Raw genomic sequence first — 22009 nt, forward strand, 5'->3', positions numbered from 1 at the left:
AACAGTGTCTTGTATAGCTCAAAAATTGACAATACTATACGCGGATAAAATATCCGACCTTTTTTTGAAACACCCTGTATATGGGTACAGTGCCATTGCCATTACAGTGTGCACATTTTAAATCCTTTTACGTTTTGTGTATAAGAGATGTCGTTTCAGGGCATGGTGGTGATGTATTACAAAATCACACTGTGCACATTTTAAAAGCTTTCAAGACTTGTGTCTTAAGAGGTGTCGCGCTTTTAATTTTACATTCGTAAAACACTTTTCTGTGTTAAAAATAAAATAAAAACGACTGCACCCTAAGTGTATGTTTGTAACTTCAAATGGCCCTGGCTCAATGATAAAATTTATAATCAAGTGGAAAATTCTCGTTTATCACGTTATCTCTTAAATACGAACACACCTCCTTTAAATTATTTTACTGCTCAATGAAAAAATCGTTCTCTAAATATAAAGTAAACGCACAAGTACATTGAACTAAAAAAAAATTTGTTTTTGCGCGTAATTGAAAACAGCGACGAGTAAACTTTCGTCTATTTCCAAAATTTTCGCCGGTTCCATTTGCGCTCTTACAATTCAGAAACTCTAATGGCGTCTGTCGAGGCGTCTGTTGTCTGAGACACCTCGGAGACCACTTGCACATGGCTATTTACATAAAAAGTCAAGAAAATGCCACATTATATTGCAGTACGAGGCCCCCTCGGGGCCGAGTACTTACTTTAATTTTCGAATTAAGTTATGCCAGTTTCGAGGTCAGTTTACTGACGAGTTTTGTATCTTCCCTATAGAATTAATTCGTTTTTAATTTACGTTGAACTAATAGAAAACAACCTCATTTGTTTTAAAAAGGAAACCTTTACCAGTCTAGACGTCGTCACTGGCTACCCTTGAAAGCGCCTTTTCTCCGCACAGAATCAGTAATACCTCGGGAATGAAGTCTAAACTGAAGGACTAGTAGGGGAACAGATGGACAGACAGACGGACAAAGTGTGAACAATAGATGCGCTAAAAAGTGCTTTGAGACATGGTCGATAATTCAGAACGTTGCGCCATGGGAGCCGACGGATAGATGGCGCGTTTAGGGAATTCAACTGAATCAAATTTCACTTGTGGCAAAAGGGCTTTGTCCTCGCACGAGAAGGTGAATGGTAACGTCGACGATACATTTGCTCACGTTAACGATCAATACAGACTCATCTCGGGAACTTAATTAACGCAATCTAATATTCAGTATGTGCCGCTCAGGTCTACCTTGAATGTGGCTCTGTGGCATTCGCAGGGAGACGAGACAGACCCCCTCAATATCGATTATGTGTTAGAACTCGGTCGCATTGTAGACAGAATGTGTAGCTTTGTTCATTTTTTGAACGGCGCATTCGTAAATTGTTCGGCTTTTAAACTAATGGTCTCCTAATATTTATTTAATGGCGCAACTTGAAAACTTCTCGTTTCCGCTCCGTGCGCGCGTCAAAATAAAGTAAGTTGTTTTTTAACGATAAGACTAGTCGAGTGCTTACCGCATCCTTATGGTCAGATAACGAGACTTTGATTAACTAGAGAACTTGATTAAATTATTAATAACTATTTGTTTTTCTCAAAATTTTTTCTTTGCTTACGTTTCGGCCGTACAATTTTCAAGACATGAAATTTAAATAAATAAATAAAAATTTTGGAAAGTCTCGATACTCCCAAATAAAAGATGGATCTACATTTAGTTTAAATAAGGCTAATGGAGTATCGAGCCAAAAAAAGGCCAGTTACTACTTTTTGGCCTGTACAAGAAGGGGGTACTGTACAGGGATCTGTTCTAAATCTAAGATAAGTTGCTTCTAAAAGTTAAAATATTGCGTAAAACCCAAATGGAAAGGAATGGGATTAATTCTTGATGGATTTATGGATGTATCTAAGTGGCCGCTTGATCTCAGGGGAGTTTTGTACATTAATTGAATATGATGTTTAGAACTGATTTGTAACAGGGCGTATTTTTTTAAACCGAAATAGCTTAGTAAATGGTTGGGTTATCAGGTAGTAGCATGCTATTAAAGTTTACTTTCTTGGGGAGGGAGCTCTTTACACAAAGATTTAAAAGCCGCCTGGCATACATTCAAAATCCTTTTTAACTTTGCAGTTAAAATTTAAAAAATTTGGTTCCCAGCCATGATCGGCCATTACGAATTGAAATAAAGTAATTTCAAGATGGCGCCGCTTCCTTAAAAACCCGAAGCGATTTTATTTTTATTTAAATAGAACCATACCATTTTCTATTTTTTTCTTATGCGCCACTTTATTCTGAATTTAACGGATTTAAGATTTGTCTACCTATCTGTCATAGTTGTTGACATATGTATGTCAATTTTTCTGTACAAAATTGGGGATGCAAGGGTCCATTCCCTTAAACCGTTTAGGATAAGTGAGTCTATAATGGAATCCTTAAAATCTACGGAATTTTGGGAGTGACCGCCGAAAGTCTTGACAAGGTTTTTACGGCTGCTGCGATTTTTCAAAATTAGCAATAAAAATGTCAAAAACTTTAGTTTTTCAAATTTCTGAATGTAGTTTTGAATTTTAGGGCAAAAAAATAAGATTATTTCTTTCAAACAATGCCAATAACTCAAAAACTATAGGCATATAGAATGTTAATAAATGTGACGCTAAAATTTCATCAGAAATAATAGTTACAATTTGAAAAATTTAAGGTTTTGACATGTAATTTTGAAAAATCGCAGCAGTTCTGGAAATATTTTCCAGATTTTCAGCGGTCACTCAAAAATTGCTTACACCTAATGATTCGATTATAAAAAAGAGCACTCGAATTATCTTGAACGTTGAACCGTTTAAGAGATATGAATTTTTGAATGAACCTTTTCCCTAAAAAATTGGCATATGTCAAAAACTATGACAGACACGCAAACCTTAAATTCGTTGAATTTGGAATAAAATTACCCAACGATAAACCAATAAAGAATGGAATTTGATACCAAAACATCCGTGAGAGGGTCTTTAGGCACCATCTAGTTGCGTAAGAAACAAGCACACATTGGGCACTTGCAATGTACGAGGTTTATCGAAATTGTGTTTTTGTATATTCTGCATATTTAATATTAATTTGAATCCTAATAGACGACCCTTGTATTTGGTTCAACATTTTTCTAGTATATGTGTAAACAACGAATAAGTTATAGTTTCAAAGAAAGTTGGAGTTATAATAAAACAATCGCGTTTGCAAGTCTGCAATCAATAATTTGTTTCGAATTGGTATCACAGTTTTTTTAATTTTTGAATATTCTTTGAAAATAACTATCCAAAAATTGAACCTCTAACCGTCGGTAATGGACGGTTCCCGTTAGCACCTTCTATTAGCACTTTTTCAGTCTCACTCTGTACCAGAATTTCCATAACACGCTAGATGTAGCTACAGACCACTACTTTCTTATTTCTTATGGACGCCATATTGGATTTTTACGGAATAAGAGGACAAAAAATAAAAACTTTTGACTTTGAAATTTTTCTTCGTTTTTTGTCCTTTATTTTATTCCGTAAAAAAAACAACATGACATCATAAGAAATAAGAAAGTAGTAGCCTGCAGCTTAAAAAGTGCCCATAGAAGGAAACAAAAACGAAGTTTGACATTCTCAGTTTTTTGGTGATTTCTTAGTTATTTTGAAAGATTTTTCAAAAATTTCAAAATTTGTTTTTTAGTCACGACAACAGGCAACACTCCTATGGAACTGTTCTCGAGGCAGTCGAGGGTTGTGACCCCCAATCTGCCGATAGGTCTCGTCTGGACCTTCAATTTTTTTCTCGTTGAGAGAGGGGTCGAGAGTTGTCATTAGGGTACCATGAAGGATAGAACTTTTTTTTCTGAAATCGGTTTCAATGTGCATTGCGGTTCTTTCACTTTTCTTTGCCAATTTCAGGGGCAGCCCAAAATTTCAGTCTTGACGAAGGGGTGTCATTTTTTTTTTTTTAGAAAAATGTTTGGTTCGGTACACAGAGAGAACACGTCATGAATGATAAGTGCACGATATCGATCTCTGAGGTGTATTTTAGTAGACTGAAAATGAATCAATTATAACCCATCGTTAATTGCCTCGACCTGTAATTAGTCACGTAGATCGTCCCAAGTGATTATCGCGGATTATTAAAGGACGATCAATATAACGTATGTAAACGGTGGAATTCGTAAAAGTTTGTTTGGGGGGACCGTATCAATTTAATTGTAATATTTGAAACAGGCTTCGTCGCAATCAATCGTGTTATATTCCCCTCGATTCCAGAAGGTAAATAGGCTAATCCAAACTTCCTTGTAAATAATTCATGATATCGACGCGAGAGGGAAATGAAAAAAATAATGCATTCGGTTTTGTATACACGACCCAAAAATCCTCTCTTTCCACAGATACACATTTATTTATTTACTCAAGTGGCAAATTAAGGAGAGCTTGGCGTCTCCGGGGAAGATATTAATGTTGGTGTTAATTATCTAAAGCAAACCATTTCCGATTAAGAGGTTAAATAAATATTAAAGCATCCACCGATTTAACAAGCGTTTCATTGTAGATAATAGAGAGCCAAGTTCAGAGCCCTGCGAAAAGTGTCGGCGAATTAAAACTTATTTATGGAACGTTTCACTTAACTCGTCAAGTGGAGTGTATACATCGTTACTCTATAAACAACTTGAAAACGCACTACTCACGATCATCACTCTAAATTTAAGGCTTTTTAGTGTTATCAACATTGCAAAATTGTTGAGTATGCTGATTAGGGTGGAAGAGATGTAACCTTATCCAGTGTAGTTGTACAATTGGTTTCTGCTTCAGGTTGTACGCTGATGGAAAAGTGTTTTAGCCTTTTAACATAAAGTAATTATTTACCAATTCAATTAGCAAACGAAAATGTATTGAGTCATTGCGTGCAATTGTATAAATTTGGTTGTAGTTACGGATGGACGGTGCAATACCTTCTTTAAGTTCGTCGGTTTTTTGGGTTTTTCCGGATGCCTTCCATTATCATATTTGAGACATTTCAAAATGAGTTCTAATTAAAAATGTCCAAGATACGTGAAAACCAAAAGTATTTCAAGCTGGTCGGTTTTGTAACGTGTGTAGTTTTGAAACTGCGATTAGAATTTTAAAATATCTGGGATATTTTAAAATAGTTAAAAGCATTTTAGCGATATTTATAAATAACGTAAACACAGGTAATGCTAGTAAGTACAATTTGAGTGGAATATACAGTGTGTCTCATTTAGAATCGGCACATTTTTTAAATATTTGAGTATATTTTATGACTGTCTTATTGTAAAATAGTTTTGGAAAAAAAATAAAGAGTATACTTACGTTTCATTTTTTTAAATAGAGAAACAAAAAAAATATTAATTAATTACGATCACATAATAAATAGATTTTAAAAGGTCCAAAAATTCAAATCTGGCACTCAAACTGGAGCCTATACGTATACTTTTGACACAGACAGTAGTATCCAATGTGATGCATATCCGTTGCCATTTATGTCTTCTTTTTTTGATAAGTTAGAGTCGCTAGTTTTTTTTTCAAAATTAATTTTCTGTAATTCTTAGCAATTTTTGTTTTAAATAATCCAATACTGTCTCTTAAAAATGAACATTTCCCTAATTTTTTGTTCTTTGAAATTTTCAATCTATGAAACCTTATCGAACCTTTCTGAACCTTCCAAAATTGTTCCGAAATTTGGGAAAGAATATTTTTGTTGTGTTTAAGTAATTTTTTTAATATTATTTTTAAACCACTTAAAAAAATTATTTTACAAGTAACAAAAAACGTCTCTTGCGTTTCTTATCTTTGACTCCATTCTGATATTTTTCCTTGCTTTTAAATTTTTTGAGGTCTTAATTCTTACCGAAATCGCTCTTCTTGAACGTCAAAACGGAGGTCAAATAATGTTTTTTGCTATTTTTTAAAATTCCACTATTTTTCAAAATTTCCAGTCCAGTTTTGTTTTTGTCCCGTTTAGAATTTCCGAAAACTATTCGATTTTGTAAAATTTTGTATTTTTCAAAAATGTTGCACATTTTTTTTTTAGTTTTCATTTGTTTAGTTATGAAGTTTGAATGTTTTAAATAAGGTTTTATTCGTCTAAATTTTTTTATAGTTTAACTTTACGCTAATTGAAATATTCTTGACATCTAAAAAAGTGAATTTTTCTACATCTGAGAATTCCGAAGTATTTATATCTTTCAAATCCACCTCTGTTTCTCAAAATTTTCTGAAAAATTTTTTTCTTCAGAAAATCTTCAAAATATAGGTCCTAAATGTGTCAAAATTTCGTAGATTTTTACTCATTGTTTGTTTTTGCTATTCCAAATATACAAAGTGCGTTCATCCTATAATTTTCCAGTTTTTTTAATGGATTTATTAATTTCTTTCGTGGGTTTGGCTATTTGACACTCAACATTTTTTTAAACATCGGAGCAGAATGTATGAGAACTTACCACCATTATGACATCCAGAGCAAAATGGCCGACCACCAACACCCTGTGTGTAACTATCATTACCCCCTGTATGTTTAATGTCAAATAAACGATTACAAACACCCCGTATATAGCTACAGCTGCTATAGCTAATATACATCCTGTATATTTGAAATGTATGTAAATTAAAATTTTAAAACATCCGAAATTTTCGTGGATTTCTCACAAATACTGTGTAATTTCTTAAATTCTGCTACTGGAATTCTCAGAGCGTAACCCTTCAAAAATCTTTTAAATTGCTATTCTATTACATTACCGAAAGAATCTCGGAAAGAATCAAATGGTAGGTACCAGGTGGACAAAAGCGTTGGTAAATCTATAGGGTGTTCCATTGAAAAATCCATGTTGACATACACACGACGTTTATGAACACCCTGTACGCTTAAAAAATAATTTTGGATTGTAAGCCTTCTAGTACCACAACACCTTTCTTATTAAACATATATACAAAACATAGGTGATTCTCGTGATTAGTACACACACTTTAATTAAATGTAATATTCTACAGGGTGTTTGCAATACTATGCCCAAAACCAGAAACTTGAGAGGAGCCAGATTATGTTTCTCGTAAGATTGCACAACGCACTTCTAAGAAATTACCGATAAATTAGGACGATTTCCAACATAATTTTTGGAAAGATTTTTGGAAATTTCAAAGATTTCAAAAAAGATTCTTAAAAAACTTTTTTTTTCCTATTTAAACAAATCTGTGAAAACTTCAGATTCATTTCAGCGTAACAGTTCACACCTGGACTATATAAACAAGTATGTTACTTCATGTCAACAATCTTTCTTCTTAACTGAGGTTAATGAATACGATGTGTTGCAGGCTGTTAAAAAGTTGAATAACAGTCACTCTACTAGTGATGATCATATTTCTAATTTTTTATTAAAAAAGATTATTACTACAATCATCAAACCTGTTGTCCACATTATTAATCTTTCGTTTTCAACTGGCATATTTCCGTCAGAACTAAAAAAGGCTACTGTAGTGCCACTCTTTAAAAAGGGAGATCCAAACACGTTGGGAAATTATCGACCGATTAGTTTATTATCTGCTCTTTCTAAGGTTTTAGAGCGCTCAATGAACGAGAAGTTAATCAATTTCTTTAACAAATATAAATTGTTCGCGACTAGCCAACATGCATACCTTAAAGGTCGCTCAGTAGACACAGCTTTTGTAATTTTTACTGACACCATTTTGAGAGCTTTAGATGAAGGTCGGCTAGCAGCCGGGCTCTTCATTGATCTTAGTAAAGCCTTTGATAACGTAAATCACGACTTGCTGCTGTCGAAACTTTATAATTATGGTATACGAGGTGTATCTATAAACTGGTATGCTTCGTATTTGTCATGTAGGTCTCAAAAGGTTGTGCATACCAAAGAATGTGTGCAAATATATTCAGATGAATCTCCTATCAACAGTGGGGTACCACAAGGTTCTATACTTGGTCCCACCTTGTTTTTAATTTTCATAAATGACCTTCATAATTATGTTCAAAAGGTTGATAACAACACCACCATTGTATCTTATGCTGACGACTCTAACTTCCTAGTTACAGGTACTACTATAGAACATATTAGACATAAACTATGTGCATTATACAAAACAATTTTAGACTGGGCAGAATTAAACGGACTTAAGGTCAATAAAGAGAAAACAGCTTTTATACTGTTTCGATCTCTACGTTCTAAAATCGGTTCCATAGAAGCACTACCGCTTAACGAGTTACTTGTCAACGCAACTGATAATTGCAAATTATTAGGTTTGTATTTTGATCAATTGTTAAATTGGTCTACACAGATCGACTTCCTTTGTTCTAAGTTATCTAAACTATGTTATGCACTCAAAGTAGCTTCATCGCATTGTAGCACAGACATACTAAAAAATATGTACTATGGATATTTTTATTCCACTCTTAAATACGGAATTATGTTCTGGGGAGGTAGTGGAATCAATCGGTTAGCCAGAATATTTTTATTACAAAAAAGAGCGATTAGAATTATACACAATGCAATGTACCGAGACAGTTGCAAACCAATTTTCAAAGAACAAGGTATGCTGACCTTGTATGGTATTTATGTGTATACAATCCTCTGCTTCGTATACTGTAATCGATGTTACTTTACAACCGACGTTGCAAATCATAAATACCCTTTACGAAACTGTTTACTTAAGGTTCAAAAACATAGTGCCTTATATCCTTATATCAAAAAGGTGTTCTGTATAAAGGTAGGTACTACTTTATTCAATGTTTTACCCTCTAACATCAAAACGATTACATCGTATCATTTATTTAAAAAAACTGTGAGACGTTTGCTCATTGATTGCACCCCGTATTCACTAGAAAAATATGTTACTCATTGCAAGCTCTATGACTGACTTGATTAATTGGTGTGTCTCCTTTTAATCTAATATATTATTATTATTATTATTATTTTTTAAGTTATTCTCGCTGTTGCGGATCTATGATTACACGACGGGTTGTTTCCAAGTCGTGCGATCTTCTATTGTATTTGATGTAAAAATTTTCTAACTATGGAAGATGTTTTCAGAATAATTGCTTTCTGCATATTTGTGTGAGTGTAAGTGTTAAGGTCGAGTGTCTTGAGGTGACGCGTGAAGTTTTTGCTGGTGATTCCTGTTACCGATATCACAAGTGGTACTATGTTTATGTATTATTATGGTCGGTGTTTCTTGTGAGAACTCAGGTCTAGCCTGGTTAACTAATCGCACGGATTAAAATCAAGTAACGATTAGTGTCTGTGTCTGTGTTATTATTATTATTATTATTATTATTATGGTCAGTGTATCTTGTGAGAACTCAGGTCTAGCCTGGTTAACTAATCGCACGGATTAAAAAAAAATTATTATGGTCGGTGTTTCTTGTGAGAACTCAGGTCTAGCCTGGTTAACTAATCGCACGGATTAAAATCAAGTAACGATCAGTGTCTGTGTCTGTGTCTGGTGAAGTTATGTAGGGTCCTAAAAAAAATAAATAAATAAAAATCACACATGGGCACAATAAGCCAACGCTATCAGGAAAGAGGAAAACAAAACAAAACAAAAATCATTATAATAATTCCTGTAATTTTATTAAATGGAGTTTATTGTGTAAGTATTATTATTATTATTATTATTATTATTATTATCTTTTCCGTCCACAAAGTTTCTATTAGGAAGAAGAAAATAATTATGGGAAAAGATTGACAAAGGAAATTTGCAGGATTTCAAAGAAGATTTGTAAAAAAGGTTACAAGAACATTTTGCAGGTTTTTTAAATTAGGAATTTCAGGGCTTTTAAAAAATTCTTGTTTCATTAAACAAATTTGTAGGAAAATTTCTGGAAAGATTTATATAAAGAATATTTTTAAAAAACTTCTAAAGGAACTTATTCCTGTTTTTAAAAGAATCAAAAAAGTTTCCGTCTTAAAGAAAGGTCTATTTTATTCTAAAAAAATCTTTTACATCCAGAAAGGTTTCTAATACGAGCAAAAGAAAATAATTATGGGAATTTTTGAATAGAAATTGCAAGGATTTCAAATTACTCGTTATACATCACATTTCTAGAAACATGTTTGAAGATTTTCAAAATAGAAATTTCAAAAATACAATTTCCAGAGGATTACGAAAAGCCTTTTTAAGAAACTGCTTATAAAATTTGCTGAAAGGTTTTTAGTCTAAACTCATCAAACTCTCTAGGAACAATTTCTAATGTAAAGGAGTTTTTAGCGCATTTTTGCAAAAAAATTTTTTTGTAAAAAGTAGCTTTTAATCTCACTTTGGCTGGCTGGCTGGCTGGCTGGCGGGCAGTAAATGCGCGCCCGTAGAAAAACGCTTGTAAAAAGACAAGGAGTGTACATGTAACTATCGGGGCCGTGTAATTAAGAACGTTAGGGATGGGGCTACCAGATTTGGAGTCGACGACATCTGGACGCCATCCCCGAGCGTATTTTACTAACCTGGAGATTTTTCAGTTTTTATCTATCTTCTTCTACAGTTTTTCTCCGATTGTTTTCAAATTGGTGTCGTCGGGAAGATCTTGTCAACGCGCACAACTCCTGCGTGGCGGAAATTTGTTTTTTTTCCTAGGGGCGAAATAAACCACCTTTTGCGCGGCGCGCTTCGAGGGGTAGTCGACTTTGGGCGCCCAAAAGCTTCTTACAGCGCGAATCGCGGTCTCTCTTTCTCGTGTCACTAATAGAAGGTCGAGCTATGTGAAGTACCCAAAAGTTGAATACGATTTTATGCCGGGATTTTAGCGAAATCTACCAAAATGTGAATTACAAATGAACGGGACGTCGGAACTGTGTATCGACAAAGGGAATGTGGTAACCCCCGACGAGATCTTACTGATGGTGGAGTCGAAACTTCAAATCCGAATTGTTGCGGGTGATCAGAAGTGGGTGTCGACAAAGGGAATATGGTAACCCCAAAGGATTTTAATGATGGTGGAGTCAAAACTTCAAACGCGAATTGCGAGTGCACGGTAAGTGAGAAAATGGTACCGACAAAGTGAACGTGGTAGCTTTCGGCAAGATCTTATTGATGGTGGAGTCAATATTGGCTAATAAAACACTGATCTGCCACACAAAAATGCGCTGAAGTCCCTTCGATCTCACACGAGGACTTTGATCATTTTTTTAAACCGGAATTTCAAGATTTTCAAAAAAGAAGCCCAAAAGATTTTCACGAGTGGGTTAGAGGTTAGTAGAACAGCCTTGGCTGAAACTCCGCCCACTTAAAAATAAAGACCAAAAATAGAATAAATAAAAACTTATTTTGTAGGTGTGTAAAGATACTTCCAGATATCGCACTAATTCAACACCCTGTATATCTAAGATGTTTATAACTTCTACTTTCGCAATCTATTTATAATTGCTTAGTTACAGTCAACTTTAACATAAGTTTGGAGTATATCCCTTTTTTGTTAATTGACCAATTAATAGTCGAGCCGCTTCTCTCGAAAAGTCTTATTAGTTTCCGAGAGAGTAATTATCCTCGCGAAGTTGCTCATCGAAATCGCCAAAGACTGACTACTCAAATAGTAATTTATTAAAGGCGTTGGCCGGCGAAGTGAATAATTAATTAGATGCATATTAGCCGTGTCTAGAAGAGGTCATTACTTTAAAACGCTTGCAGGAAATGTCGTGCGCAATTATTGCAAATTTCAGTTTACGCAAACGTTTTCCCCCGGTGTAATGCGATTTTCAGAAAAGCGTCGGTTTCAGCGTTTCGCGGAACAACGTCGTCGACGGTTCCCATTATATAGATTTTCCACGATGGGGGCGAAAAAAATTCGCCATCAAATTCAATTATGAGGGTTTTTTTTCGAGCGGCGCAACGTAAATTAGGGTTGTTGACTTTTTTGCGCCCGCGTTCGCATGCAGGTGCTAATTTTTTTTCCTCTTCCTTCCTTTGCGTTGCGGAGTTACAACAACCTTCCCCAAGGCCGTAAGAAATGTCTGTATTTAACTGTGCTTTGTTATGTCTGAATATATTGTGATTCATTCTTGTCGGAGGTGTTGGACAAGTCCGGTCGGGGCACGTTTTCTTTAGTTTCAGTTTTCCGCTCGTTGTTTGTGCGGGTACAGGTCGCGTGTTCACGCGTCGCTTTTCAACCAAGGGTAAGTACGATTTTCTTTCTCATTAATTGCACGCCGATTATACCCCGGGTCCTTGAGGATAATGAACCTACTTATTCTTACGTAATTAATTACCCCTATATTATCTATTAATTTCGCAATTTCGCGAAAAGGACCCAGTTTTGCTGCGGCACGCGCGCGTTTTGTGCATAATTAAAATCTCGTTAACGCAAAAGTTCGTCAACGTCTAACTGTACACAATTTGCGAATCGCAATTTGAAAAGAGCAGCTCTTTTCCTCGTGGGCCACTGACCGAAGCATTTTCACAAGCGTACCAGTCTCGACTGAATTGATTCGGTACATTGAAAACGCATTTAGGAGAAATCAAATATTTTTCTGACTGGTTGCTAAATGTATCTGCTGTTAAAATAGTTCCTAATTCAGGCACTTTCAATCACACACAAAATTTTTTGTGGAACCGCGCTATAGTCTGAATAAGGGGAACTTTTGGCAAGCAGGTTTTTAAAAATGCGAAGGTTCATATTATTTAAAACATATTTATTGCTAGCAGACCAGGCAAACTTGTGTTGAATTGGGATACGCATTTTTGTAAAAATGTTTAAAAAATCTGTTCATGCAAAGAATCGAACCCGGGTCCCCCGGTTGAGAGCCGAGTATATCACTAGACCGTTATGGCACACATTCAATCGTTATTTTGAAACTTGTTCTTGTTGTGGGAACTGATTGTGTTTATTAGCTTTTGTTGGATACAATGAGTTCGCATGCGGAAATAGTTGTGGGGAAGAGTCAATTTTCGCATGCATGTGGCTTATGTCTAAGTCTTTTAGATGGTATTTCATACAAATTTTAAAAAAATAAACCGATACAACGAAATATCGAAGGATCCTCAGTATTACAATCACTTTTAACGACAATTTATTTTAATCTTACAAAATACATTTTATAGTTAACAAAAATGCATCAAATTCATGTCTGGGGCATTGAGTCTTGGTTTTTTTTCCCAACGATCTTGGTGCATAAATAACGATTTTGACATGTTTTGGTCAAAATCCACGTGGTCGCCCAAAATGCATCAAATTCATGTCTTGGGCATTGAGATAATGCCCCTAGTATTTTCCCCAACGATCTTAGTGCATAAATAACGATTTAGACATGTTTTGATCAAAATCCATGTGGTCGCCAAAAATAGATCAAATTCATGTTTTGGTCTTTGAAATAATGCTCTTGGTCTTTTTCTCAACCATCTTGGTGCATAAATAACGGTTTTGACATATTTTGATCAAAATCCATGTGGCCTCAGAAAAATAATTTAACATTTTTTAATCACACACATGCGGTTATCAAACGTGCACGTTATCAACTCTTTCAGCATCAAGATAATGCGTTTGAAAGCTTTTACAACTCTAAATTCATGTGTAAAGAATAATTTTGGGTACATTTTGCTCTAAAACTTTTGACCGAGACCACAGAGAAGAGTTATATTGAATTATTACACATCTAAGAGTCATAGGGAATAATCTAGCGAAAGTCCGAACTCGATACATGACCTAGGGAATGAAATATGTTGATTTCTATTATATTGAGTACGCAGTTTTTCCTGTTCCCGATTCACTCGAAGTCCTATAACTTTTGTTCCTGTTGAACCAGCTTCCTGAAAATCAATAGCGTCCGTCCTTAATGTCCAACGTACCCGTACACCAAATTTCAACACAATCGGTCACTTTTAAAAAGAGTTAGAGCGCACACGGACGGACGGACGGACGGACGGACGGACGACAATACAAAACTATAAAGGATCTGAGGATCCTTAATAAATGAGACATGAAAAATAGGATTTCTTCAATTTATCTTACCACCTAGTGGTAATGCTTTTATGCGTGATCGTTTGGTCTTAAAAATAGAAACGGCGCGGCGTTTATATCCGTGATGCGACAAAATTTGAGTAATTTTTGCGCCCCTTCTAGTCTACGCCGTAAGCGGGGGGTTACACCGCTTACGCCTAAAGCCTGTCCTGATTGAAATGATGTCTTTATCCAAGACTAAGTCCAGCACATGGTGCGGACTTCCGCTAACAACTCGACGATGCCGCGGGCGACATCCGCTGAACCTAATGCGACCTTAGGTTCTCAAGGTGTCTGCAATAAAAGAGGTCGTTTTCCAGGCTTTCATTTTGTTATTCTACCTAAAAATGGACCTCATCTCTAATTGAAAACGTCATTTAATATTTTTGACAGGGTTTCGTTGGAAACCATGAAAAACCATTTTCGACCCCTAAAAGCTGAACCCATTTCATACTCTGAATTCGTTTTTAAGACATTTTCTAGTGAAGTTGGGTGCGATATTGCAGCCGCGTTCTGTGTCGGTCTGTCCGTCCGTCTGAGACCTTAACGACTCCTACAGTTTGCATTATATTTAGTTCGTCCTTTTTGAATTTCGTAGCTTATGCTCTGGCACCTGAGTCTAGAAAACCTTCTTCTTTTTCGACACAAAAAAGCTATCGTTCGATCGATGTCGTTAAAATATCCGCGGAGGACGTTGCGTGTGGACTGTACGATTCGGTATTTCCTGCCCTAAAAACAAAATAAAAATTTCATCGTAATAGAAAGTAAAAAATTCATAAAATACTCTACAATTGAAATTCAAACAGAAACTAAGAACCCTAAATAAAAATAGAAATATAAAATAAATAAAAATTAAACATTTTAAAACTTACAATTGAAATTCAAACAGAAACTAAAAATTCGAAATAAAAATATAAATAAATTGCGGTAACAAAGTATCAATAATTAAATATCAAAATTCATAATTCAAGAAAAAAAATTAAAATTGGAGAATACAAAAATTGAAAAAAATAAAAACCGAATTTAAAATTTTGAAAAACCAAAAATACATACTTAATCAAAAAGAAATAGAAATTAATTTTTTTTTTAATTTCAACCACAGATGCTTTTTAGTAAGGACAAGCATGTCGCATTATTCTAAAAATTAGGTGTGCAAAATTGCACATGCGCAGACTGCGAAATGGCCATGTTCCTTTACTCACCTTATTACTGAAATTTTAACCATAGACACTTCTAGCAAAGACAAATAAATGTCAAGAGCATTTCAGGAAACTTAACACAATTTCGGCAAAATTACAAAATTTCAACAAAATTTGGTAGAATTTCTAGATATGTAATTTCGGGAAAATTTGAAGAAAAGTTCAGAAGGATCTGAAGTTAATTTCCAGATAACTTTCAAGAGAACTACTACAACAACACTTCAAGAATATTTTAAGAAACTGTTGATGGAATTCCGGAAAACTTACAAAAAAATATTAAGAGAAATTCGGTTAAATTTTATGAAAATTTGAGAAGAAACTAAAGTCAATTTCAAGTTTCAACGAGAATTTAATAGAAATTTAAAATAATTTTCGAAAGACTTCAAGAAATTCAAAAGTATTTCCAATTAAGTTAAAAGAAGTAAGTATATTTGGATAAGATACTACAATATTCAAGACAATTTCCAAGAAAATTTTAATATAGTTTTCAAAATTTGCATCAAAATGTAAAAAGGATTTCAATGCAATTGCAAAACAATTTCAAGAGAGTTTCTACAATATTTCAGACTTCAAAGAATTTGAAATTTTAAAAAAAATCTTGAAAATTTTTCAGGTAACTTAATACACACTTAAACACAAAGGCGGAATAAAGTGTAACATAAACTCAAACCATGTACGTATGAATATGGGAGTACCCCAGGGCTCAATTTTGGGTCCTGTCCTCTTTCTACTCTACATCAATGACATAGAGCGAGCCTACTCTACAGCTAAATTCACCCTATATGCTGACGATACGTCACTCCAACTCTCGGATAAGTCACAAACGGTCCTTGAAAATAAATGCTGCGAACTTCTGCAAAGCCTCTCCAATTGGTTTTCTCACAATGACTTGTACTTTAATGTAGCCAAGACCCAAGTCGTCAGATTTCATCATCCAAAAAAGCACGTACAACAGCTAAGCTTATCACTTAATAACTTGCCTCTCTTACAAACTAACAAGGTCAAGTTTTTAGGGGTAACAATTGACGAACACCTGAACTGGAAAGCACACTGTACCGAATTAGTTAGTAAATTGCATTCTACAATATTTCTAATTAAAAATCTGAAACATGTGCTAACGCTACCACAAATAATAAACCTCTATCACAGCGAAATATCCTCACGCTTGAGATACGGAATTTGTTATTGGGGTCATTCATCGTTCGCTAGTAAGGTATTAGTTGCCCAAAAAAGATTGTAAGACAAATTGCTGGCGTTAGTTGTACAACGTCATGTAGACTAATTTTTAAAACTTTTCAAATATTAACAGTACCAAGTATGCTAATATATGAACTTAGTATCTATGTCTTCGCAAACAAGAACGATTACACCTTAAAATCGGATATACACAACCACAACACCAGGACAAAAGACAACCTGTATCTCCCGAAAGCGACATTAAAAGTATCGCAACACTCTCCTGCGTTCCTGGGTCCACAAATATATATTACTCTACCGCAATATATAAAGAGTTCTTGTAACCTGCAGCAATTTAAATGTCAACTTAAAAGTTACTTAAATGAAAATTGTTTTTACTCCATCGCCGAATATTTCAAATTTCGTAATGAAAAGTAGTATGTTGAATTGTCTATTTTATGTATCTATTGTTTGTCATAGTTTATTGTCTCATTAATTGTTTGTCATATACCTATACTTGACGCTTCCTATACAATATCGATAATTGTCAAAAGGAATTATAAATAAATCTAAATCTAAATACAATTTCGACCAAACTACAAAAAAACTTTTACAAAATTTCAACGTAATTTCAAGATAATTGAAAAAAATTTCGGGATCGGGAACGGATCTGAAATCATTTTCCAGATAACTTTATGGAACTTTCAAAAGAATTTCAAATACAATTTAAAAATATTTCAAGAATACTACAATATAACTTCAAGAATATTTTATGAAACTTTTGATAGAACTTCGGGAAAATTACAAAAAAAACACTCCAACGGTAAAATATTATGAAGATTTCAAAAGAATCTTTTCAAATTTATGTGAATTAAAAAAAATGGAGAAGAATTTCCAAAATAGAATTTGAAGACATTTTCAGGACAATTTTAATAAAATTTCAGCAAAATTTAAAATCTTCAACAAGATTTATATAAAATTGCAAGATAATTCCCAGAAAATTTATTTTAAATGAAATTTATTTTTAAATTTTAATAATAGCAGACCTTCAGCTCAAGAAACAATAGAATTTCGAAAAAATTACAAAATAGCTTTTAAAGAACTTCAATGGTATTTAAATCAATATTTTAAAAGATTTCGATTCAAAACGATACAACTTTCACGATAGAAAATTCAACAATATTTCAAGACAGATTTTTGGAAAGTTTAATATGTTTAGATTTGAAAAAAATTTTAATGACATTACAAAACAATTTCAAGAGAATTTTGAGAATATTTTAAAGACCAAAAAATTCGGAAAAATTTTAAGAAAAGTTCAAAAGGATCTGAAGTCAATTTTTAGAAAAATTTAAAAAAATCTCCCAACAAAATTTCAAGAGAAATTCGATAAAATTTTATGAAAATTTCAGAAGAATCTAAAGCCAGATATATCGCAAAAAAATGTCGAGAGAATTTCAGGAAATTTCGGCAAAATTACAAATAAGCCTTTACAAAACTTCAAGAAAATTTTAGTAGAATATCAAAAAAATTTTAAGGGTCTAGAATTTCGAATGAATTTCAAGGTTTCTAATTTCAAAAAACTTCTGGAAAATGTTAAGGCTCAAGAATTTCGAATAAAGCTTAAAAAAAAATTTTAAAATTTTAGTAATACCTACTCAACAATACACCAAGAAACCTCTGTTTGGAATCTAAAAATGAAATGATATAGAGACTGGTCCACTTAAAATAAGCGAGTTGGCATGAAACCAGAAGTACAAACCACCATTTTAAAGGTTGTGGTTAGAATGCTAAAAAATAAGGAAAGTGTTGAAGGAATATCATAACATAAAAACCGAGATAAAAACTCTCCTTGAGTCTTGTTTTCAATGCGTCGCATCGCGTCGCCTTGTACTCAAAAATCATTCTCAAAATTGAAAGAATCTACCAATGTTTTGGAACCGATTGGAATGTAATGATTTTACTTAGGCAATCCTGCTTTGAAGCCATAAACAGAAAATACAATTTTTCCAAAAAAGGACGTTCGTTATCTTCAATAATGAAACTCTGTTTGTTAATGGCTCATTGTGCAATACCAAATCTTTTCCCACTGAGTAACGTTGAGAATTTCTTTGTTTCTTCTGCGAACAGAAAGTACGTTGCCTTTGTTAATGAGATGATTCAATTCATCATCGCCCGTCTTTGTTCCCTTCTGTCGGAATCCATCATGACGCAGTTTTGGTTCCTTACGCAACAAGTTGTGGCGTTTATGGCATATTTCCCGAAGGGGAGCCGGCCAATTTCCGAACAGGTTTAATTAAATCGTATCGGAACTGCTATTAATCACATAATTAAAGTCGTTTTATAAGGCTAATGGACCAGGTGCGTTGAGATGGCGCCAAGGATGTACTTTCATTAAAGAAGCGCCGGCAGAGGAGGTCACCAACCTATTTTTGTTATTACTTAACTGACACTCAAACCGATCCGGCCGCAGCATCCGTTTTCCGTGGCGGCGGGAGGGGAACCTTCTTTTGTTGAGTTTTTCCGCTGAAGGTGACCCGCGCGTATCGTTTTTCCCGCGATAGCGTGTGTTTGAAAAAGATAAATGAGCGATAAGTTTTGTACATAAATACAGTGCGACTGTAGACACTTTTCGAAAAGTGCACTCTCGCTGCTCGATTGTTTAGTTTGACAAGAGCCTTTTTTTCGAATTGCAGGTGTGACGTCTCCGCATGGCCTGCCGTCGCGGCCACCACAATGGTGAAGACGTTCCAGGCCTATCTACCACAATGCCATCGCACCTACTCGTGCATCCATTGCCGGGCACATCTCGCCAATCACGACGAACTCATCTCCAAGGTAAGAAGGGCCGAAATGTGCGATGACTCACGGGACGTTAACTCGTACACAAAGGAAGCCAATTATAAACTCGCGCGCGAATTGTTTCAAAAGACGGCATTTCCGATTTAATTTTTCGAGGTTATTCCACTACTAAAAACAGGATCGCCAGAAAACCTGTCATAATTACGCGCGGTTTCCCAAATTATGTTGACCTGACGCTTAGAGTTTTATCGAGCGCGATTATATCGTCACTACACTACGCCTTTATTGTAATAGACGATATTTCCCAACGTCAATGTTTGCAATGAGATCAGATACCTAAAGATAATTAGACAAAAAACATGTTTATAATCATTTACATTTGCGCGCTAACTTAACTGTAAACAAAGCGGAGCGCGGTTCAACGTATGAGTTGTTTTTTCGATGCCCATGAATGTTTGTTATTCTCGCCAAAATAGCGAAAACCAAATTCGACTTTGTTGTTTTTTGTTCATTTATTGGTCTTTACTTTTAAGTGGAAGGAGTTTCAGCCAAGATAGGTAGAGATTCGTGCAAGTTTGGGAAGCCTTCCTATGATTGTAGGAAGATTCGTCCCTAAAAATTGGCGCCCGCTCTCGGACCATTCGCCTCTGGATATTTCATCTAATGTGGAATTCACTGCAACGGGATTATTCTTGCGCCAGGAACTCTCTCCAAGGAAAATTCACTTCGACCCTAACGGTTTGATCGGGGAGAAAATCGCAGTAGATATCTAGTGTACAGTGTGTCCTATGTTGGTTGGTGTATCGCAGCTGTTTTTAAAGTTAGAGACGATCTTGTACCACTTTTGGTGAAACTTTTAATACCACAAACATATCTATCCACGTTTGTCTCTGAGATACAGGGTGAAACCGAAAAGTTTAACTTTTTGGGATCTAGATTTTTAGATATTTTTACGTAGAAACCAGTGACGTATAAAAAAATGTGGACCACAGTCTCTTGGGTTTGACACAATGTTGGTATTTTTTAAATGCAACACCCTGTATATGTTATATGTTAACGTCATTGTTTTTCATTCTTTATTATATTGATGTATATTTTTGTGAATTTTAGCCTTGAAAACCTGACAAATACCTATTTAAATAGTAGGCCATGGAGTCGTGGAGATTTTGTTTTGTTTATTGTATCCATGGCACACAGGACTGGAAACTGCAGCCTGTCTCCTAGCAGTGAGGCCGAAACGCGTCGACTGTCGCGTAGTAACCAAAAGTCGTCACGGGCGGCGCATGAGTCGAGGAATGTTCTCTGGAAACTGTAATGGCTTACTTGTAAACACAACGAGTGCCGCCTCTTTGAGAAAAACGACAAAACCGTGCATTGTGCCGAAATGCAAAACGGGGTAGAAAAGTGGTAAACAAAAATCTTCTGTTTTTAAAGTGCCGAAAGATGCGCAAGTCAGAATCGACCTTAAATCGAGGCAAATTTTCTCCATTGTTAAACGATTATAATTAAAAAATCCGATTTTGCCTTTAACGTTTTCAAGCTAAAACCTTCCCCGTCGCCTCCAATTTTCGCCTAAAACGAATCCGTATGTCTATTCGTATGAGTTAACTAACTTAACTCTTCCGTAGTATATTTTGCATTGTGACATTATAACTATCATCGTTCCTTTTAGTTAAAATAATTAATACAAAAAGTTGTCGCATTAATGTAATGAACGTATAAGTAGTAAAACAAGTATAAATTGTGCACAACTCTTCTGCAGATAAAGCGCAATTTTTTTAACCGAAATAGCTTTTGTTTTGACATCACCAATGGGTATATTTCTTGCAAACGTCTCAATCGCCCTTTGTAAGCACCCTCTTCCGACAATCCGTTCTTGAGGTATAAGGGAATATACCCGATCACGATAAGAGCTCGAGGAGGAGGGCTATGGTTGGTAGAAATTAATTCCTTTCGTTGAGACCTTTCATTAGAGTACCATGAAGGATAAAACCAGATCCCCCCCCTCCTCCTCCCCACATTTTACTTTCAAAAACAGCATCTCAGGAAATAATTCGTCAAGCTATAGGCTACCTACTGCAAAAAATTCCAGGACTCTAGGACCATTTCCCTGAAAGTAGTTCGAACGGCAGAAGTGGGTCCGGACGGACGGACAAAACTCAAACAAAGCACATTTTTTTAATTCTTAAAAAATGCGTTAAAAATATAGCTTGTGATACATCAATGTAATCAGGAAAGAATGCAAAAAATTGACGTTAAAATATACAGGGTGTTGCATTTAAAATATACCAACTTTGGATCAAATCTCAGAAATGGTGTCCAAATTTTTTTTGACTACGCCACTGGAGTCTACTTAAAATATCTGAAATAGGCAGTTTTTACCTTTTCTATCTTACGTGAGCAGTAAGATACGATAACATACCAAAAAAGTCAAACTACGATAACATACCAAAAAAGTCAAACTTTTCGTTTCCATCCTGTATCACATACACAAACGTAGCTAGATTGACTCCGTTTGCCGTATTAAAAGTTGCACAAGGCACAGGATCGCGAAAACCGGAAGTCTCTATCTTTAAAAAGAAAAACACTGCAGTCTCAACCAAAATAGGGCACACTGTACACAAAAGTAGATGTCCCCGGAATATCCGAAGATTTTCGCGGGTATCCAAGGAGATCCGGTGGACACGCAGATTTCGAAGAAGTTTGAGAATATCCATAAACTCTGGTGGATATCTTCGTCAATATTTGAGTGTATTATATGTATTATATATTATTATTACTATTATTATTAATATTATCCCTACTAGGGGTGGTCCCAGTCGGTTCTTGCACTGCGAGCTTTTGGTCTTTTGTGCTCCTCGGTATTGTCTACCCT

General features: G+C 35.0%; 1 protein-coding gene across 3 annotated transcripts in view; it reads left to right on the forward strand.

The window, feature by feature from the left end:
* Positions 1-22009, forward strand: part of LOC116179694 (protein yippee-like 1) — a 53433-nt gene that overhangs the window by 24967 nt on the left and 6457 nt on the right. For all 3 annotated transcript variants that reach the window (XM_031499511.1, XM_031499512.1, XM_031499513.1), the window contains one exon: positions 19029-19170. In XM_031499511.1, coding sequence (XP_031355371.1) covers positions 19029-19170 — 142 coding nt within the window. The remainder of the gene's footprint in view (positions 1-19028; positions 19171-22009) is intronic.

This window comes from Photinus pyralis, unplaced genomic scaffold (assembly GCF_008802855.1).
Source record: "Photinus pyralis isolate 1611_PpyrPB1 unplaced genomic scaffold, Ppyr1.3 Ppyr1.4_LG8, whole genome shotgun sequence".
Lineage (NCBI taxonomy): Eukaryota > Metazoa > Arthropoda > Insecta > Coleoptera > Lampyridae > Photinus > Photinus pyralis.